Here is a 23,009-nt window from a genome sequence, read left to right on the forward strand (position 1 = left end):
CTGTATATTACGAGCCTGTGTGCCAGGTTAAGCAAGAATATTGATATTTACTTCAAAAAAAATCTTATTTTTTTGGCAGCTGGCCAGTGCAGGGATCTGAACCCTTGACCTTGGTGTTATAATACCATTCTGTAACCACCTGAGCTAATCAGCCAGACTCTCAAAAATTTCAGACCTGGTTTGCACTACTGTTTAGCCAGAGACATCTGTCCTGGTTTTTACATCCTTCCATGCCCTCTCCTTGACTTGCATTTTTAAAAAATGAATGAGAAATGTGTCAGCAGGTTGGTTTCACACACATCCTCTAAATTCCCCCACCATCTGCCTTGACCAACATATGGGTATAGCTGGGTTTTAAAGCCCAGCAGTCAGTGAGAATTCAACCATCAGAAGTCCTTGAATTTTTGAGTGGAAGTGCACTGGCTGGAGGGAGGGAACTGCATCACTGGGAGAAACTGGAGTGCTCAGAATGTAGAGGTGGTAGTGCCTCAGAAGAACATAAAATTAGGATTCCCAGTCTTTTCTATACCAGGGGCCATTATGTATTTAGGTCCCATCTCAGAATATTTTTTTATCCCTGAAAATAAAATACTCAAACTACAAAAAAATAAAATGAAACAAAAAACATACTGAAATTCAGTTATCAAACAATTTTTTAAAAATTGTGATATGTATACTTCCATATTAATTCAATAACAAGATCTTGTTGCAGTTATAATAATGGCTATCATTTTGAAGTAGTGATGAGCAAAACAGTATTTTAAGATACATGCAACAACTACAATGTGATATGAAAATAACTGATTTTTACTGGTTACCAGCCACAAGTACTGTTAACTTTTCTTTGATTTGTTCTCTACATTTATAATGGGAAAAAATGATAAATTTCAGTAGAGGTTAGTGGAAAAAATGTGATTTTTTTCCCCCACCCAAGTTCAGAAACTCCTGAATTATATCCACACTCTCCTCTGGGGTCTGTGTAAGAGCCTCTGCTAAAGTGTTCTGCAACTGAGAAAAAGTTAAAACTTCACATGAAGGCACATCTCTGCCTCCAGAAAAAGAACTCCAGTTCTTCCTAGGCATAAGCTTTAGAATATTATGGGTACCAAACCCCCCTTTGCCCAAGCTGGCAGAAGCAGACTTCTGTCACTTGCATACATAGGGACCTGCTCTAAGACTACTACTTGTAAAGTGTAAGACCCTTATCAGTTACCACAGCTGGGCTCCAGCCAAGGTATCACCTAGCCAATACTGCTTTCTTGATTAAATTATCCTATTATTACAATATCGCTTGTTTAATAATCTTCCTCCTGAAAGAATAGGAATGGTATTTCCTATCTTGTTCACCACTGAATCCAGCAAACAGTACCTGTTCAATAAATATTTGTTGAATGGCTGTATGAACAAATAAATGAAGGGCATTTGGTAAGAATTAATAAAGTCATAGAACTTGCCCTCCATCCTTGATCCTTTCATCCAAGTAGTGCTTTCTTCAGATATTCTTAACAGTAGATGGCTCTCACTTCACATCTACCTCCATGGCTACTTAAAACACACACACACACACACACACACAAAATAACAAGTATTGCTGAGGATGTGGAGAAACCAGAACCCTCATCGACTGTTGGTAAGAAGGTAAATAAAATGGTGCAACCACTTTGCAAAATAGTGTGGAAGTTTCTCAAAAAATTAAACATGAATTTACCCTATGACCCAGCAATTCCATTCCTAGGAATCTACCCAAGAGAAATGAAAACATAGGTCCACACAAGGAATCGTACACAAACGTTCATAGCAGCATTATTCACAATAGCAAAAAAAGGGAAACAACAAAATGTCCATCAACTAGTGAATGCATAAACAAAATGTGGTATACTGATAAAAGTAAACACTATTCAGCAATAAAAAAGAATAAACTACTGATACATGCTACAACATGGATGAGTATCAAAAAACATTCCATTAAATGAAAGAAACCAGATGCAGAAGACCACATATTTTATGACCCCATTTCTATAAAAGGTCTAGAATACACAAATCTACAGAGACAGACAACAGACATATTGTCCAGGTGATGAAAGTAAAAGCAGGAATTCACTGTAAAAATGGGTATGCGTGATCTTTGTGGGGGAGATGAAAATTTCTAAAATCAGACTGCAGTAAAGACTGCACAACTCTGTAAATTTAACAAAAATCATAAAACTGTATACTTAGAGCAGATGAATTTTATGGTATATAAATTATAGCAAATTAAGCTTTAAAAAAAAGTGCCTGTATGCCAGTCATAGAAAGAAATGAAAGATATATAATAAACTATCCCTGCCTTCAGGATGCTTACAATCTATATAGGGAGATGAACTACCTACATACAGAAAAAATTAAAAAGCAAAACCAGTACATAATATTTGTTGCATTAATGAATGTGCCAAATGAGTAATATATACAATATTCAGGCGAGGGAGAGCTTACTTTTGCCTTACATAGTACAGAGGTAGAATTTGAGCTAGGTTTTAAAGATAGGTACGATTTCAACAGATAGGATGTGGTACGGTTCAAGAGTAGGTTTTAGTCTTGGTTCAGGTAGCTGGAATTCAAGTCTTGGCTCACCATTTACTAGCTATGTGATGTTGGGCAGGTTACTTCTCTGTGTGTCAGTTTCCTCATCTGTGAAATGGAAATAATGGTACCTATTTTACAAGGTTCTCATGAGAATTAAATAAAATAATGAATACAATTGCTGAAACACTCATTAAATATCAGGGCACTTCAAAACATTCATGGAAAAATTCATATTATCCTTTAATTCTGGTTTTCCATGAACTTTTCTTTTTTTCTTGTGTCTGGCTGGTAATGGGGATCCAAACCTGTGACCTTAGTGTTATCAGGCTGTACTCTAACCAACTGAGCAAACCGGCCAGCCCCTCCACAAACTTTCTGAAGTACCCTCGTATTAGCTGCTGTCATGATGATAATCATCATAATCATAATGTGGGAAAGGAATGCATCTAAAAACAAGGAAAGGGAAAGCCCACGCAGCATCCTAGAAGAAGAGAACTGAAAGGCATATTCAGTGATAGTGGCTAACCCAGATTGGCACAAGAAAAAGAAGGTTTTACAGAAAAGTAATTGCAGAAAACAGGCCTTGACTGAATTATGGAAAGATATGAATGTCATAAGAAGCAAAGCTACTTCTGATCAGGTACTAGATAGCTATCCATGAGTCACTGGTATGGACAGTGCTGAAGATAGGAAGACTGATTTAAAGTCTGTTTTGTGGGTTCAATGAATGGTGGCCCCCTAAAAGATACATCTATGTGTTAATCCCCAGAATTTATCAATGGGACCTTATTGGAAATAAGTCTTTGGGGGTATAATTAGGATCTTGAGATGATATTATCCTGGATTATCTGAATGGCCCTAAATCTACTGCCAAATGTCCTTAGAAGAGAAGACACAGACACAGAGGTGAAGGTCACATCAAGATGGAGGTAGATTCATTCACAACTTCTTGGAGGTAAGGGGAAAAAAAAAAAACAACAAAGGAAAACAAAATAAAAGATGGAAGTAGAGACTGAAGTTATGCAACCACAACCAAAAAATTCCTGGCGCCACTGGAACTGGAAAAATCAAGGAATAACTCTCCCCTAGAGTCTTTAGATGGAACACTGCTCTGTTGACACTCTGATTTTGGACCTTTGGCCTCCAGAACTGTGACAGAGTAAATTTGTTTCAACCCATCCAATTTTGTAATTCAGAATAGCAACCCTAGGAAACTGTACAGTTTACAAGGAATATTAGACCCTCACATGTTCTCCAAGAACGGAGTGACCAAAGAAAAAGTTCGAACTAATACATTACCCAATAGAGTTCTCTTGGGGCGTTTCAGAAAGAATTCATGATGAGGGCTTCCAGGCAAGACGGTGGAAGAGATGGTCCCCAGTGTCACTCTCTCCCACAAATCAACCAATTTACAACTATTAAACAGCAATGACAGCCAAGTTGGGGCCGCTAGAGCTCAGGGTAAAGGAGGGGAGACCTGCAAAGTTCATGAAGGCAGGAAAAGCCACAATGAGAGAAAGAAAGGATTGCTCCCACCATTTCGAGCCCCGGCTGCTTCAAGTCTGGAGCTGGTGAGCACATGGAGCAAGAGCTGAAAAGCTGCAGCTGTGCCCTTCCTATGAAGTTGTTTGGAGGTGGCAGGGGAGAAGAGGATCTTGCTGGTCCCCTAGGCCAGCAAGACCACTAAAAGGGGTCCTGTGGACCCACAAAGCAGTGAAGAGTCACAGACAACAGAAAAAAGGAGACACTCAGAGGCTGGTGAGACATCACAAGGGACCAGCACATGGTCCATCCCATGGGAAGTGTTTAGAGTGCAGGCAGTGGGGAAGAGAAACCCACCAGGGAAACATTGGGGCACAGCATGGACAGTTGATCTACCCTCCAATCCATGCAGGACCACTTAGTGGAGACTGGTCAGGAATACAGAACTGCAGGGGGGGTGCAGTTTTCTGAAAAAGAAAACTCTAGTCATGCCCAGACTAGAGTTTCCACACAATCCAGGTGGACCAGACCTCACAAGACCCATAAGTACCTAGGAAGTCAACAATTAAAACCTGAGCTGCACAAAAAGCTTTCCCCAGGCAATCAGGGGGTAGGGCTGAGGGCCTTAGCAACATCTGCAACCAGCCCAGCAACGACCACCAAGCTGCCGCAGGAAGTGCCCTGGGCTCCCGAGCATCCTGGCTCAGGAGCCCAGGGCAATGAGGGGCCACGGGCCTCAGCTGCAACCCCCTCACTGACATCCACAACCAGCCCAGCAATGACCACTGCCAGAGTGCCCTGGGTCCCTGAGCAGGGGCAGTGGGGGGCCGAGGGCCTCAGCAATGCCCCCCAACATCAACAACAAGCCCAATGACAACCACCAAGCTGCTGCTGGTAGCACCCTGGGCTCCTGAGCTGGGGTGTTGGGGTGCCAACAGCCTCAGCTATGCCCCTGACATCCACAACCAGCCCAGCAACCACCACCAAGCTGTTGCAGGAAGCACCCTGGGCTCCAAAACCAGGGCAGTAGGAGACTGAGGGCTTTAGCCACACTCCACTGACGTCTGCATCCAGCCCAGCAACAACCAAGCTGCCATGGAAAGCCCCCTGGTCTCCCCTGCCAGAATGGGGGGGTGCCACAGGCCTCGATCATGCCTCCCTTCTTTCTCCTCTTCCCACCCTATTTCCCTTCCCCTTCCCTTCCTTCCCCTCCTCCTCTTCCCCTCCCCCTCAACTGCACCACAACATCATCCTGCAATGAGGTATGGAGCTGGGGGAAGCTGAAGCCAGCCACAACTAGGCAAGCTGCCGCCATCACCTCAGGCCTCAACCAGGAGCCTGAGGCATGGAACCAGCGGAAACCAAGCCCAGCCACACCCAGGTAAAGAGCACACCAAAAACATCATTTCCACATGGAAAGCCCACCATAAACATCACAATTGCCATGGCTGCCGCAAAAGCAGCTAGTCTCTATAGCAGCAGTCACAGCCAATATACCACCATGCAGATGGCATGTCAGAATCAATTGCACTGATACAAGGAGAGGTACCAGTGGAGATCAAAAGAAAGAAAAAAAGAGGTCCTCTCTCTCCAAAAAGCACGCTCCAGAGTAACAGAAGAAGTACGCGATTTATGGTAATAGGGGAGGATTTGATCACACTGTCTCAGTACTGGATAGACTGTTTAGGCAGTAAACCAAGAGAGGAACGGTTAATCTGTCAGATGGAGAGAACAAATCTATGGTTATTAGAGGTGGGAGGGGGAGTGGGAAGTGGGGGGTTGGAGAAGGGGCATAAAGAATAAGTATGATTTGTAACAGTGAATATGCTAATAAAAAATAAGTTAAAAAAAAAATTCATGACTACAATAGGTCCCCCTTATTTGAGGGAGATAGGTTCCACGAACCCCAGTGGATGCCTGAAATGGTGGATAGTACCAAACTACATATATAATATATACTTTCATATATATACCTATGATAAAGGTAAATTTAAAGTTAGGCACAGTAAGAAACTTACAACTAATAACAGAACTATTATAAAAATATATAGTAATAAAGTTATGTGAATGTGGTCTCTCTCTTTCAAAGTACCTTAATATTTTCAGACCATGGTTGACTTCAGTTAACTGAAAACACGAAAAGTGAAACTGAATAAGAGGGAACTACTCTACATAGAAAACTAACCCGCCCCCTGCCTTTTAGACAATCATTAAAATCAGTTTAGTATTCATGGTATATACTACATGTTTTAGTCATACACAATTATTTTCATAGGCATAAAAATATTAATACTGAAAACAGATTTAATCCAAATTTGTGCCATAATGGGAAAGGGTGTGTGTGCGTGTGTGTGTGTAGGCTAAATCTTAATATTCTTCAATATAAAATCAGTTGACTTTTACTTCTAGGAAGTATAAAAAATGCAAAATCCATAGTAGGCAATAGGAAAATATTATTTAGAAATCTGAGGGTAAATGCCAGAAGAAACAACAGTTCAAAAGTTGTGTTGGCTTTTGGGAGTGGACCTCAGATTAAGAGTCAGAGTATGTAACTGTAAATCATAGAGCAATATTCCAACCTATGTATTATTATTTTAATAAAAACGAAATTGATAATTGTGGTATATGAAATATATTTGGTCTTTGTCTCTGAGCTCCTATAACCCCTAGAATTTGTTGAGTGATAGAGGAGTATCTTTTGTTATTCATAATGAGCCCCTTTGATAATTCCTGAGTTTATGCTAATGAGGTAACTTAGGGTGGAGCCCCTAGATAACCTCAGGATGGGGTCAGTCACCAGATCAGAGGGTTGGAACTATAAGTCACACCCATCAACCTCAGAGAAAGAGTGGGTAGAGAGAGATCTGGACATCAAGCTCTGTGAAAACTCTTGAACAAGATTTGATGAATTTCCAGGATGCTGAACATGTGGAAGTGCTGGGAGGGTGGTGCACCCAGAGAGAACAGGGAAACACCCCACCCCACCCTTAATACCTGGCCCTATCCATCTCTTCATCTGCTGTTCATATATCCTTTGTAATAAATCAGTAAACACAAATAAAAGCTTCCCTGAGTTCTGTGAGCCATACCAGAAAATTAATCAAACCTAAGGAGGGGGTCATGGGAACCCTGGTTTGCAGCCTGTTGCTCAGAACTGAACTGAATTGAAAGACACCCCACTGGTGTCCACTGAAGAACCGATTGCCTGACTGCCTCCCACCCCCCCGCCAGCACACACACAACATCTGGTTACAGAAGTGCTTCTGTGAATATGTGAAAATACAGTAGAAAGGAAAAAAGTTTTTTTTTTCCTTTCAGAGTAATAATAATATAAAAGCATCTACAGAGTAGAAAGGACCTAGGCTAAGGACTCAGAATCTGGTTCCTATCACAGTTCTGACACTTACTAACTTACTAACTCAGGGCAAGTTACTTAACTCACTTAGCCTCAGTTTCTTCATCTAGAAAATAAGAGTGAAAGCACTTAAATCATAAGGATTATATGAGATAACATGAAACACACTGAGAACCATGCCAGTCACACGCTACCATAATATTAACAAATACTGTTTTCAATTTTGCCTCTAAAATATAGAGGCAAACTCACTCGTGAACAAAAATTAAGTATTTAACTCTGTTTTGTTAGAGTTCTTATCAGCTTAATTATACATATTTTTACACTAATCTCTGTTTCCTGAACTCATACAAAGAATTTGTAGCCTTTACTAACTAAATTTAGCATTATCTCACGAATAGTTTTGTGTTGTTTTTAAATTATTTCACCTATGGAAGTCATCTCTTCCTCTGTACTCCATTTCTCCTTAACCCTTAAACTCCTAGTTACACATTAGACAACACAAGAAAACTGCTGATGGATATGTACATTCCCCAGTTTTACTTACTGTCTTATAACTGTGTCCATCCAAGAAGAATTTGCTTCAGGAACTTTTAAACATGCCAAAGCAGAAGCTTTTATGATGAAGTCATTGACAGAAATTTTGCTTCTCCCTTCTAACATCTGTAAAGACAAGAAACCATTGTAGTTCTAAAAATTCTCTCTTCAAAGACCGAAACTGTATAATCTTGAGAAAGGAAGGAGGGGGAAGAGAATACACAAATGCCGTGAGGTGCAAAGGATAAAATAAAATCAAAATTGATTCTTTCATCTTATTTAATGTAGGTCTTTATAGTTATGTTTCCTGCTACGCACTGCGTTAGCTGTATCCCATAATTATGACATGTGTTGTCTTCATTTTCATTCATCTCAACAAAAACAAAATTTGGTTCTTTGAAAAGATCAACCAAATGTCAACTACAACCATGAATGTTGTTAGACCAAGAAAAAGACTCAAATTTTTAAAACCAGGAATAAAATAGGGGAAATCACTATCTATCTTCCAGAAATAAAAAGGATTTCCTGTATAGGGAATACTATGAACAACATATGCCCACAACATATGCCCAGGGCTGGCCTGTGGCTCACTTGAGAGAGCATGGTGCTGACAACACCAAGTCAAGGGTTAAGATCCCCTTACCAGTCATTTTTTTTAAAAAAAAAAAAAAGAAAAAGAAAGAAAAGCCTAGACTCAAGTGGCTTGAGAGAATTAATATTAATTTTTCACAAACTATTCCACAAAACAGAAGAGCAAGGAACACTTCCCCACTCACTCTATGAGTCCATTATCAGCCTAAAACCACAACTAAACATATTACAATTAAAAAAAAAACTACATACTAGTAACTCTTATGAATATAGATATAAAAATCCTCAACAAAATAATAGCAAACAAAATCAAGCAATACATATAAAAAGGATCATTCACCATGAGCAAATGGGATTTAACCAAGGAATCCAAGGTTCACTTAACATCTAAAATTCAATTGATGTAATAATGTCCTAATAGCATACAGGACAAAAACCACATGACTATCTCAAAAGACACAAAAAGAGCATTTGACAAATTTCAATACCCTTTTTCATGATAAAAAAAACATTCAGCAAACTAGGAATAGGAGAGAACTTAGTCAACCTGATGAAAAAATAGATCTAGGAAATCTCACAACTGTCATCAGATTTAATGGTCAAAGATTTATTCCCCCTAAGATCAAGAACAAGACAAGATGTCCAGGGCTGGCCAGTTAGCTCAGCTGGTGAGAGTGCTGTGTTGTAACACCAAGGTCAAGGGTTCAGATCCCCATACCCACCAGCCACCACCACCACCAACAACAAAAAGACAAGGACGTCCACTCTTGCCATTCCTATTCAACATTGTATTAGAAGTGCTAGCCAGAGGGCCGGCCCGGTGGCGCACTGGAGAGTGCGCTGCTTGGGAGCGCAGCGGCGCTCCCGCCGAGGGTTCGGATCCCATGTGGTGACCGGTTCCCGCTCACTGGCTGAGAGCGGCACAGGCACGACACTGAGGGTTGCGATCCCGTACCGGTCAGTAAAAAAAAGACAAAAAGGAAAAAAAAAAAAAGAAAGAAAACTGCTAGTTTTGAGTTGAGCTAAGGAAAAAAAAAGACTCTGATGAAGGTTCCAGCTGTGTTACAAGCAGCCCTGCTGCTTGGGTCCAACAATGTAAACTCCCTCTCACCAAGGCTGATCTACCTACTGCTGCTGCTAAATGTCTACCCTTCCAGCAGCAGAAACTAATCCTGAGTCCATGATATGGTATCATTCCTTCTCCCCCCATACCCAGCTTTATAGAGGTATAATTGACAAGTAAAAATTGTATATATTTAAGGTGTACAACATGATGATTTGATATACATATACATTGTGAAATGATTAACACCCCCCCTTTTTTTTGAGTTAGAAACACTTAAGATCTCTTTTAGCAAATTGCAAGCATACAATACAGTATCAATTATAGTCACCATGCTGTATATTAGTTCCTCAGAATTTATCTTACTGGTATCTTTCTTTGAGGTGACTAACCAGTCAATTGGTGGTATGTTGTTCATTTCAGTCCCCTCCAGCTCTGGAAAAGAAAACATTTTATCTTGGATGGGATTGATACTTACTCCAGATAAGGATTTGCCTTTCCTGCCTGTAGTCCCTCAACTATTACCACTATGTGAAGGCTCATAAAGTATACGATCTACTGCCTGGGATTGCACTTAACAATGTCTTTGGACCAAGAGAACTTCGTTGTAGCAAAGGAGGTATGTCACTGGGCATGCGATTGTGGATCATGCACCATCCAAAACTGCCAGCCTGAAACAGCAGTGAAATAGCCTCTTTAGGGTACAGCTAAGGAACCAGCTTGAAGGTGACACCCTGAAAAGGATGGGACACTGTCCTTCAGGATGCAGAATATACCTTAAGCCATTAGCCACTACATGGTGCTGTGTTGCCAAATGTAGAAAACATGCATCTGGGAACTAATGAGTGACTACGATCAAAAAAAGACAGATAATACAAGTATTGGCGAGGTTATGAAGAAATTGGAATCCTCACACACTGTTGGTGAGAATATAAAATGGTGCAGCCACTCTGGAAAAGTCTGGCAGTTCCTTAAGAAGCTAAACACAGGGTTACCATATGATCCAGCAATTCCACTCCTATATATATACCCAAGAGAAATAAGAACTTACGTCCTCACAAAAATTTTTACAAGAAAATTTTACAGCAGCATTACTCATAATAGCTAAAAGTGGAAACAACACAACAGTTGATGAACAGCTAAACAAAATGTGGTATATCCATACAATGGAATACTATTCAGCAATAAAAAGAAATAAAATACTGATACATGCTACAACACAGATGATTTTGCCAAGTGAAAAAAGCCATTCAGAAGGACCACATATCGTATGATTCCATTTATAGGAAATATTCTTAATAGGTTAATCTATAAAGACAAAGTAAATTAACAGTTTCTTATAACTAGGGAGGATTGGTGCGATTATGGCTAGGGAGTGCAAGGTTTCTTTTGCAGGTGATGAAAATGTTGTAAAATTTATTGTGGTAATAGTTACAAAACTATTTGAATATACTAAAATCCACCAAATTGTATACTTTAAATGGGTGAATGGTATGGCATGTGAATTATATCTCAATAAAGCTGTTTCATAAGAATTGAATAAAATAATACATTAGACATATATTTGCCTAATTTCCAAATAAATTAATGAGATATTAGCTTTAATATTTTGACAATAAAATTATGCCATCATTTTTAACCCCTGTAGTCAGTTACAAAGCTCTGTTGATGTCTGATTTATTCATTAAGTCATGTATCTAATATCTGAGAGTCTACTCTGTGCTGGACATATAACTCTAAAGCCCTGGGTATGAAATAGTGAATAAAATGGACAAAAAGTCTGCTCTCAGGGAGCTTACATTCTAAAGGGGATAGACAGATAATAAATAAGTGAAATATACAGCATGGTAGATAATGTTAAGAGCTAAGGAGAAAAATAAAGTAGGGAAAGAGAACTAAAGAATGGGATGCTAGGATGCCATAGTTTGAATGTCCCCCCAAAATTCATATTGAAACTTAATCCCCAATGTGGTAGTATTTAGAGGTGGGGCTTTTGGGAGGTGATTGGATTCTGAGAGATCTACTCTCATGAACAGATGAATCCATTCATGGATTCATGGGCTCATGGATAAATGGATTATCATGGGAGTGATACTGGAAACTTTATAAGGAGAGCAAGTGAGCTCTGCCCTCTCTCCATGCAATACCCCACAATACCACAGGACTCTGCAGAAAGCCCCTGCCAGAAAGAAGGCTCTTGCCAGATGTGCCCCTCAACCCTGCAATGGTCTCAGCCTCCAAAATTGTAAGAAGTAAATTCCACTTCTTTATAAATTACCCAGTTTCAGGTGTTCTGTTACAAGCGACAGAAATGGACTAATACATGGGAGGATGCTGCAATTTTAGAATAAAGTAACTAAGGAAGACCAGAGAAGGTAATATTGAGTCTTATCCTTAAGGAGGTGAAGGAGGAAGCCATGTGGAAACTAGAGGTTCCTTGCAGAGAGAACAGCAACTGCAAAGGCCTAAGGTAGGAGTATACATATGGAGTGTCAAGGAATAGGAAGGCAAACATTGTATCTGTAGTGGAGTAAGCAAGCAGGTAAGTACTAGGAAGTCAGAGAGGTTATAAATAACCTGTGAGAGGTCCTGTATGACACTCTCAGGAGTTGGCTTTTACTCTTCACTTCCTTGAAAATATCTTTCATATTCTTCTCTCCTACTCTATTCTTAATGCAACCCTCTAGTCCAGACCCTTATTATCATCACTTCATGCTTGGATTATAATTACAAGCATAACGAGTCTCTGCCATTAATATGTACCAGTATACACCTATCAGTTTAACCTTTCTTAAAACATTGCTACTATCACGTCACTTTACTGCTCAAAAACATATAATGGTTTCTTACTTAGTGTCTAATTCATCAAGTCCAAATTCTTCTCCTTGTAAATCAAGGTCTTCCCTAAATCAACTTACCATGTATCCATTCTAGAAAAGGTAATCTATCTCCCACATACACTATACTTATTTCATTTGTTTAAGCACTTTTACCTTATGATATTCCATCGTGAAAATAAACTTTTACTAACCTCTCTGCCAATCCAAATCCTTCCTAATTTTCTTGGTTCAACCAAGTTTTTCTGTACGGTTTGGAATCCCCCCACTACTCTCACTGGTCTTCCCCTACTCTGAACTCCTGTAACACTTAACCTATACAATATAATTCAGCAATTAAGTAGCATTACCATAAAGAGAATGATCCATAAAAGCATATTTTTACTTTAATAAAAATTGTCTTCCAGGGCTGGCAGTTAGATCAGTTAGAGTGCAGTGCTATAACACCAAGGCAAAGGGTTCAGATCCCCATAATGGCTAGCCACCAAATAATTGCCTTCCCCCTTTTCCACATGTTTTATCTCCCCAATTAGATCATCAACTCATGGAGAAGGACAGTGCCCTGTGCTGTGTCCCCAAAAGTGCCTTATGTTATATACTAAGTAGGTGCTTGGTACTTGATTATAAACACAAACTAAACATACTGTTTCTTACCTATGAAAAGAGACTCAAGTATCACATCATAGTGACTCTACTAGGCTAAAATCTATCCATGGCAAAGTTAGCTTTAAATGACAAGTTTTAATCAAAGGTTAGAAAATGAAAATTCTCCAGGATATTTTCTGCAAGTTAAAATTAAGATGATACCCATTTTCTATCACCAACAGGCATAGTATAACAAAATATATGGGCAAAAATGTAAATGTTTAGTGGGAAAAGACAAAATTTTTACAATTTAGAGAGTTGGAATTTCCAGACCTTTTACCTTATTAAGTTCTTTCCGTACCAACAAAACTTCTCCCATATATACATCAATAGAAAGGTAATAATGGGGTATGGTTTGCTTTGACTGCATTAACCGCTGTGCAATAACCTGAAAACAAAAAGATTTAAAAATCAATCATCTTGAGTTGAGATGAGACCTTACCTAACTTAGGGATCTTTCTGCCTCTTCACCCCACTCTCCAGCAATACTTATCTCAAGCATTATTAGAATTGGAAGATGAAGGACTGCACCATAAATTAGCATCTTCTAATAGATTTAACCAGAACACAGTGATTTGTTTATCTCAAGTATTCAATTGGCCAAACTAAACTTCTCTTAATCTGATCATCTAATACTCTCAACTGAAAAAGCCTCTGTTAATGTTTTAAATTATGGGTGAAGTTAAACGACCAGATGTAAAGCTGCCCCCAGTAGCTTTGGCTCCAGATTATGGTTATGCTCTTACTCGACGAATGTTGCTGATTGGGATATCTGTGAAGACACCTGTAGGAACTGCTGCCACTCCTGGACCAGGGGGAGGCACAGCAGCTGCTGGGGCCTATGGAGGGAAAGAAAAGTTCTTAGTAACTGTGGCTGGCTCAGTCTTAGCATAAGCAACTGAGAAAGACTGCCATTGACTCTTTTATAAACGGCAAAGTACAAAATAAAAGTTTTATAGAAGAATAGTTATTTCTATCCCAAGGGAGCAAAAAGGACTTGGCTTTAGACTGCTCATTTAAGAGTTTTGTTTTTAATTTTTTAAATTGGAATTCTGAAATCATATTGTAAGTGCCATCTTTCTTTGAGCCAGAGTATGTTCAATGACTAGTTTATGTCAAAATAATTTAGTTCTGCAAAATCGTCTTCAAGAAAAGCAAACAAAGCATTTTTAAATTGAAAGGATTAAGAGATAGATATAAACAAGCTAATCCATTATCCTGAGCAATGCTAAGAAAGAAAAACAGGGACAAATCTTTCATTTTAAAGCAAACATCTGAACAACTAAACCATTTTCCTTACTATTAGCTGATTATCTTAGCACATTAACCAATTAAACAGAAGTTGGATATATGCATTTAATCCCTGCGTGGAGTAATTAATCACATAAACTCTAGACAAAGAACTTGCAAACATGCTTTTAAAAACAGGGGCCAAATAAGGAGAGAACATATTAGGAAAAATTCAATGTCACTACTTAAAATACAATTTGGAATGCGTGTCAGTGTAGTATACGAGTATCACCTTTGATTTTGTACATTAATGATAGCACACAAATATCTAAACATTGTTTTGGTTTTTTTTTAAAGATGACCGGTAAGGGCATTAGGAAAAATTCAATGTCACTACTTAAAATACAATTTGGAATGCGTGTCAGTGTAGTATACGAGTATCACCTTTGATTTTGTACATAAATGATAGCACACAAATATCTAAACATTGTTTTGGTTTTTTTTTAAAGATGACCGGTAAGGGGATCTTAACCCTTGACTTGGTGTTGTCAGCACCATGCTCACCCAGTGAGCTAACTGGCGACCCCTATATGAGATCCGAACCCGTGGCCTTGGTGTTAACAGCACCACCCTCTCCCGAGTGAGCCATGGGCCTAAATATCTAAATATTGTTAAGCCAGTGAAACTGGAAGAAAAAATAGTTCTGGTTAAACTATTTCATTCATAAAAAAATGTATAAATGGTCTAAAAGACTGGAAAGCACTTTGCAGGGACAAACTGCAAAAAAACAAAATTAAGAGTCAAATGTAACTCACAGGAGCAGCTTTACTAGGGACAAAAGAGTCAATGTCCTTCTTGATGATTCTGCCATCTGGTCCTGTTCCTGAAAGAAATACATAAATTTTACACACATGACAGCATACTGCTTGTTCCCCAAAGAGGTCAACAACGTGATCTTTTTTTTTTTAATTTATCATTATACGATGTAATTGATTTTCGTGGCCCTTTCTCCCCTCCCTCAACACCGTGATCTTGAGGTGCAAGTTCCTAAGGGTTTGGCACCAAAAACACTCTGAAGGGATCATAGCCTTAACCCTGCCCCTTAAGATTATCCCTGAGAATACCAGCTTTTGTCAATTATTAATTTTAATTCGCACAAAGTACCCTTACTTGATCTATAGTGTTCTTTTCTATTTTTTTTTTCTTTTTTATTTATTCTATGTAGTGGTTCTTTTCTAACTATCACAAGTATTCTTTTATCTATTTGTCATTTAGAGTTTTATCTAATTAAGTTGTACTTCATTTTTTTTTCATCTTCTTTACTTTAAAATTGGAAAATACTGGCATAAAGATAATGCTGAGCACAGTTTATACCTCCAAAACCAGCTGCCTCCTCCTGGTTAGCTTCAAAAAACCCTTTCTGAGCCCTGAAATAGATCTCATTTGGGTTCTAGATTCATTTCACCATAAAGAATTCCCTTTGTACAGGATTGACAGTGACGATAATGTTGGAGTGAACAGGACTGAAGCCATGTTGGGACCTAAAACCACTTCTAAAAGATTTTAAAAGGACAGTTTTTTCCTAGCAAACTACTAAACCTGAGAGTGTTGAGAATTCCTGATTTTTAGCTATTGAGTCAGAAGTACAGATGACTGCTGGGACTTACGACCGGCATCTGAAGAAGGGGAACTCATGTAGGACCCAGCTCTTATACCTGTGGAGTCTGATGCTAATGACAGGTAATGTCAGGATTGGACTGATGTTGAAAACTCAGCAGGTGTTAGCAAAGTGATTGTTGATATGAAAAAAAAAAAAGATCTTTCTGTCACCTATCTCTAAAAGATTTTAAAAGGACAGTTTTTTCCTAGCAAACTACTAAACCTGAGTGTTGAGAATTCCTGATTTTTAGCTATTGAGTCAGAAGTACAGATGACCGCTGGGACTTACGACTGGCATCTGAAGAAGGGGAACTCATGTAGGACCCAGCTCTTATACCTGTGGAGTCTGATGCTAATGACAGGTAATGTCAGGATTGGACTGATGTTGAAAACTCAGCAGGTGTTAGCAAAGTGATTGTTGATATGAAAAAAAAAAAAGATCTTTCTGTCACCTATCAGAAAGATCTTCCCCCAACAACCCTGTCTGATAGGAGTCATGACTGCACATATCCACCCTATCACACCCTAGTATATCACTGTTTCCTTCTTTCTTAGCACTTAAATCATCTTATTTAATAATAATAAAATTACTATCATTATAGCTTATACCTAGAGGTTTTCTCTGTGTAGGTACGTTTATTAACTTATTGAATACTCACAACTTATAAGGTATTAGTTTTATATACAAATCAAGAAACTGAGACACAAAAGATCAAATAGCTAGTATATGGTAGAGGTGAAGTTCAAACTAAAGCATTCCAGCTCCACAGACCTANAAAAAAAAAAAGATCTTTCTGTCACCTATCAGAAAGATCTTCCCCCAACAACCCTGTCTGATAGGAGTCATGACTGCACATATCCACCCTATCACACCCTAGTATATCACTGTTTCCTTCTTTCTTAGCACTTAAATCATCTTATTTAATAATAATAAAATTACTATCATTATAGCTTATACCTAGAGGTTTTCTCTGTGTAGGTACGTTTATTAACTTATTGAATACTCACAACTTATAAGGTATTAGTTTTATATACAAATCAAGAAACTGAGACACAAAAGATCAAATAGCTAGTATATGGTAGAGGTGAAGTTCAAACTAAAGCATTCCAGCTCCACAGACCTAGCCTATACTCCCTTTCTGTTCATTTATTTACTTATTATTGGCCACGTAAGTAGCTGAAACTGAAATCTTGAGTATGTTATGAACAATTGTCTGATGCACAGACAGTACGCAACGAATATTTGTTTACATAATAATAAAGGAACTTATTATTGGCCACGTAAGTAGCTGAAACTGAAATCTTGAGTATGTTACGAACAATTGTCTGATGCACAGACAGTACGCAACGAATATTTGTTTACATAATAATAAAGGAATCGCCTAACTGCCTGCATGGTGAAAATAGTGGAATTTTCCCCACTTATAAGAGGGTTCAATAAACTCATGGAAAGATTCATATTATCTTTTAATTCTATTTTCCATGAACTTTTTGAAGTACTCTCGTATGTTTAATAAGGTAGATAACGTTGCTAAATACCTAATAAATGGTCCTTTTTTACCTGTCTAAATTCTTTATTTTTTGTGTGTGTGTGGATGGCCAGACAGAAATATTAACCCAGTTTCTCCGCCCTTTAAAATTTATTCCAACTTAAATTTCTATTCCTGATTCTAATCACACGAACAATGGTACTTCAAAACGTTCATGGAAAGATTCATATTATCTTTTAACTCTATTTTTACATGAACATTTTGAAATACCCTATTACATAAAGAATGGCAATACACTGTGCAAAGTGAAGTAACATTAAGATGGAAAAAAGGGGTCTTCCAATATCACAAGAATCCTCTGAGGTCCAAAAAATTTGCAACATTCTATTCTTGTGTCTTGGGATTGGCCCGCCTTCTAATCACAAAACAATAGATTGAAGATAGATGATAAGCACTACTGAGTGCCCCCAACTGGAGAACTGGCGCTACAAGGCAACAGCTCCAACCAACTGAGCCATCCAGTCAGCCCCCAAGAATCTGTTTTCTTATTCAAAAAATAGGAAATGATAATTCTTATTTCAAGAAGTGCTGTGCAAATTAAATGTGGTAAGTTAAAGATTAGCACATAGTACTAGCCATCAAACCAGGTTCCAAGAATAGCAATTTCCTCCCTTTTCCAAATAATCATCTTAATTTCCTTACATTAAATTTTAGCTTAAGTTTAGTTCAAAAACATTTATGTAAGTGCCAGGCAATAGTAATAATATGAATGATAACTAACACGTATTGAGTACATGTATGCTAGAGACTGTTCTAAACACTTCATCTGTTATAGCTCATTTAATTCTCACAAATCTATATAATTTACATTATTATATAAGTTTTACAAATGGAAAAACAGATAGGCTAGGTAATTCACCTAAAAACATATTACATAGAAAACAATAAAGTTAAGATTAAACTCTAGGTCTAATTCCAAACCCCACGCTTTTATCACTGAACTATATTTTCTTTTTGGAGAGAAAAAGATGAGTAAGGCATTTTCCCTTGCCCTCAGGGAGCTTTGGTTCAGTTTTATGTGAATTTTAGTATTTTAAGTGATTTCAAACCACCTCAACTTCATGTTTTGTTTTATTTTGTTTATTACTACATTCAGTCAACTTGGCACTATTACAGATTTCTTCTTATTTACACAATCAAGTTCTACAACCCAAATTTGCTGAACAAGCATGTATACATTCACTGACAATTAAGCAGTTCCCATGAATAGAGGAGAGTGAAAAAAGGTATCTACATTATATGGGTAGATCCTAGGCAGACTCAATAAAGCACAATAAAAGTTTTGCTAGTCCATGGTGGCAAGAAGGGAGATACTTTCCTCCCTCACCTTTCTCACCCTATCCATCCTAGTTAAGAAGACTACATACAGTTGTACCTGCTGGTCTTGAGGAAATTCAACTCAATGTTAACTCTACAACCCTACTCCATAGAAATACACTTACCCTTTACTTGTGTGAGGTCAATCCCTTTCTCTGCTGCTAACTTCTTTGCAAGAGGGCTAACAAACACCCTTCCCTTTGGTCTAGCAGGAGCTGGGCAGGTGGCTGAAGGTGCAGGGGCTAAAGGTTGAGGAGTTGGAGGAGCAGCCACCTTTTGAAAAAAGATAGAAATTGTTAATTCACTACCGCAAAGATTGGTCTGAAAGATTAGGAGTTTACATTTTATTAATAAGTTAAAGCTGTTTTAATTAAATAACTTTTTTTCCAAAGAAGAATCATAATGTACTTTTTTCCTGCTTAACCAACATATAATAGCAATATGAATAACAAAAACAATACTGTATGCTAAAGACAAAACAAGTTCATGTTAATTTATTCCATGGTAACATGGAGAGGTGTGAAATTTAATATTGCTGACAAGTGTACAATACCCTTACAGCCTTTCTTCACTTTAATCTCTTGCCACTTCTTTATTCTCTTTCTCTTATATCACCAACATGGTTTTTGTTTATATTTAACCTAATTTTGAAATACAAATCATGCTGGAAGGTTCCATGGTGAAAAGTACAAGTCTTTAAAAAGTTCATGGAAAATGCGTATTATGAAAAAACTATGCAGGGATTTCAAATTTTTTACACCAAAATAAACTTGAATTAACTTGTAACATGTCTGAACAGGATATAGTTTGAGGCACTAAGAAGGATAAGACATCACTTTGAAAAGAGCCCCTATCGGAGCAACATGAATTCTGATAAAATGGAAGCAAGAACGAACATCAAATTTATGGCAAAGCTTGGGTAGACTGGTGAAATCACTGATGCTTTACAAAAAGTTTATGGGGACAATTCCTCAAAGAAATCAGCAGTTTACCAATGAATAACTCATCTTAAGAAGGGACAAGACAATGCTGAAGATGAAGCCTGCAGCAACAAACCATCCACATCAATTTGCCAGGAAATAATTAATCTTGTTCCTGCACTAACTGAAAAGGAATGATGGCTAACAGCAGGAACAATAGCCAACACTACAGACATCTCAGTTGGGTCAGCTTACGCAATTCTGACTGAAAAACTAAAGTTGAGCAAACTTTCCACTCAATGGTTGCCAAAAGTATTGCGCCCAGATCAGCTGCAGACAAGAGCAGAACTTTCTATGGAAATTTTAAACAAATGAAATCGATATACTGAAGCATTTCTTCGAAGAATTTTAACAGGAGATGGAACATGGCTTTACCAGTATGAAATGGTTGCCAAAAGTATTGCGCCCAGATCAGCTGCAGACAAGAGCAGAACTTTCTATGGAAATTTTAAACAAATGGAATCGGTATACTGAAGCATTTCTTCGAAGAATTTTAACAGGAGATGGAACATGGCTTTACCAGTATGATCCTGAAGACAAAGCACAATCAAAGCAATGGCTACCAAGAGGTAGAAGTGGTCCAGTCAAAGCAAAGGCCAACTGGTCAAGAGCAAAGGTCATGGCAACAGTTTTTGGGGATGTTCAAGGCATTTTGCTTGTTGACTTTCTGGAGGGCAAAGAACAATAACATCTGCTTATTATCAGAGTGTTTTGAGAAAGTTAGCCAAAGCTTTAGCAGAAAAACATCAGGGAAAGCTTAATCACAGAGTCCTTCTCCATCTTGACAATGCTCCTGCTCATTCCTTTAACAAACACAGGCAATTCTGTTTCCTAAAAAATCTTTAAAGGGCACCCATTTTTCTTCATAATGTTAAAAAAAGAAAAGAAAAGAAAAGAGAAGGCTGCATTGACATGGTTAAATTCCTAGGACGCTCAGTTCTTTAATGATGGACTAAATGGATGGTATCATCATTTACACAACTGTCTTGAACTTGATGAAGCTTATATTGAGAAATAAAGTTTATATTTTTNTTTTACACCAAAATAAACTTGAATTAACTTGTAACATGTCTGAACAGGATATAGTTTGAGGCACTAAGAAGGATAAGACATCACTTTGAAAAGAGCCCCTATCGGAGCAACATGAATTCTGATAAAATGGAAGCAAGAACGAACATCAAATTTATGGCAAAGCTTGGGTAGACTGGTGAAATCACTGATGCTTTACAAAAAGTTTATGGGGACAATTCCTCAAAGAAATCAGCAGTTTACCAATGAATAACTCATCTTAAGAAGGGACAAGACAATGCTGAAGATGAAGCCTGCAGCAACAAACCATCCACATCAATTTGCCAGGAAATAATTAATCTTGTTCCTGCACTAACTGAAAAGGAATGATGGCTAACAGCAGGAACAATAGCCAACACTACAGACATCTCAGTTGGGTCAGCTTACGCAATTCTGACTGAAAAACTAAAGTTGAGCAAACTTTCCACTCAATGGTTGCCAAAAGTATTGCGCCCAGATCAGCTGCAGACAAGAGCAGAACTTTCTATGGAAATTTTAAACAAATGGAATCGGTATACTGAAGCATTTCTTCGAAGAATTTTAACAGGAGATGGAACATGGCTTTACCAGTATGATCCTGAAGACAAAGCACAATCAAAGCAATGGCTACCAAGAGGTAGAAGTGGTCCAGTCAAAGCAAAGGCCAACTGGTCAAGAGCAAAGGTCATGGCAACAGTTTTTGGGGATGTTCAAGGCATTTTGCTTGTTGACTTTCTGGAGGGCAAAGAACAATAACATCTGCTTATTATCAGAGTGTTTTGAGAAAGTTAGCCAAAGCTTTAGCAGAAAAACATCAGGGAAAGCTTAATCACAGAGTCCTTCTCCATCTTGACAATGCTCCTGCTCATTCCTTTAACAAACACAGGCAATTCTGTTTCCTAAAAAATCTTTAAAGGGCACCCATTTTTCTTCATAATGTTAAAAAAAGAAAAGAAAAGAAAAGAGAAGGCTGCATTGACATGGTTAAATTCCTAGGACGCTCAGTTCTTTAATGATGGACTAAATGGATGGTATCATCATTTACACAACTGTCTTGAACTTGATGAAGCTTATATTGAGAAATAAAGTTTATATTTTTTATTTTATCTTTTAATTCCATTTTTCCACGAACTTTTTAAGATACGAAGTCCCCTCATATCTTAAGAAATAAATCAACACTGCTACCTGCCAGCTCCCAATGAATGTACAACAGTCAGAAATTAAGTTTTTCTGATAGAAATGGGTACCTAGTCTAAACTCACATGATTCTAGCACCTGCAGAAGCTTTATTATAAGTGTTATGTCAAGGTTCCAACGTATTACAAAATATGCTTGAGCTACTATAATATATAAATACCAAGGGTTGAAAGTGATGGAGATTATATAGTAAATTCGATAGAAAATGGGGAATGAAGCCTTACCTTTTGCAAGCATGATATCTACACCCAAAGCTGAAAGAAAACACATCACCTCAGCTTTGTTCTTGGCAGGACTCAAGACAGCAAGGGGGAGAAAAAGCTACAAGGATCAAACACCATAGACCATTAGGTCAATGGTGTAGCAAGACACCCCCTAAAGATCTCCACGAATGTTAACGAGCTATAGTATCTCTTTCCTTACTCATAGAATCTTGGAGCTGGAAGGAACCTAGGATATCATCTAATCAAATCCCCTCAATTTAGAGATGAACAAGGTAAGTGCTCCCTCAATTCTAGAAGAATACATACCGGGTGTGGGGCAGGTGGTGGTGCTTGTGGTTTTAAATCAGCTACTTCAGTTGGCCTATAGTCAGCAAATGCTGATATATCTGCTGCTTTTTCTACAATAATACAGAGTGGGGTTCCTAGAGGGACATCTCTCGTGCCTTCAGGGATCAGGATTTTTGCCAAATAACCTTCTTCCTGTACTTCAAAACCTTAATAGAAAGAAAAAACATTACAGGGCTTAAGAGACTCCACTGTCCCTCCAAACTCACAGCACAATTTTAAGTAAAAGGCTTTTTCATTCAAACTAGCTATATAATCTTTTTGCAAGCTATTTTACCTGGGGCTTAAGAGACTCCACTGTCCCTCCAAACTCACAGCACAGTTTTAAGTAAAAGGCTTTTTCATTCAAACTAGCTATATAATCTTTTTGCAAGCTATTTTACCTCTC

At 38.1% G+C, this 23,009-nt stretch overlaps 1 protein-coding gene across 1 annotated transcript in view; it reads right to left on the reverse strand.

Annotated features, from left to right (window-relative positions):
• DLAT (dihydrolipoamide S-acetyltransferase) overlaps positions 1–23,009 on the reverse strand; it is a 41,573-nt gene that overhangs the window by 13,784 nt on the left and 4,780 nt on the right. Inside the window, exons 6-11 of the mRNA XM_008577601.1 lie at positions 22,583–22,770; positions 18,954–19,101; positions 15,118–15,185; positions 13,819–13,911; positions 13,353–13,460; positions 7,947–8,062 (exon numbers count right to left, since the gene is read on the reverse strand). Coding sequence (XP_008575823.1) covers positions 7,947–8,062; positions 13,353–13,460; positions 13,819–13,911; positions 15,118–15,185; positions 18,954–19,101; positions 22,583–22,770 — 721 coding nt within the window. The remainder of the gene's footprint in view (positions 1–7,946; positions 8,063–13,352; positions 13,461–13,818; positions 13,912–15,117; positions 15,186–18,953; positions 19,102–22,582; positions 22,771–23,009) is intronic.

Source organism: Galeopterus variegatus, unplaced genomic scaffold (genome assembly GCF_000696425.1).
Source record: "Galeopterus variegatus unplaced genomic scaffold, G_variegatus-3.0.2 Scaffold1551, whole genome shotgun sequence".
Lineage (NCBI taxonomy): Eukaryota > Metazoa > Chordata > Mammalia > Dermoptera > Cynocephalidae > Galeopterus > Galeopterus variegatus.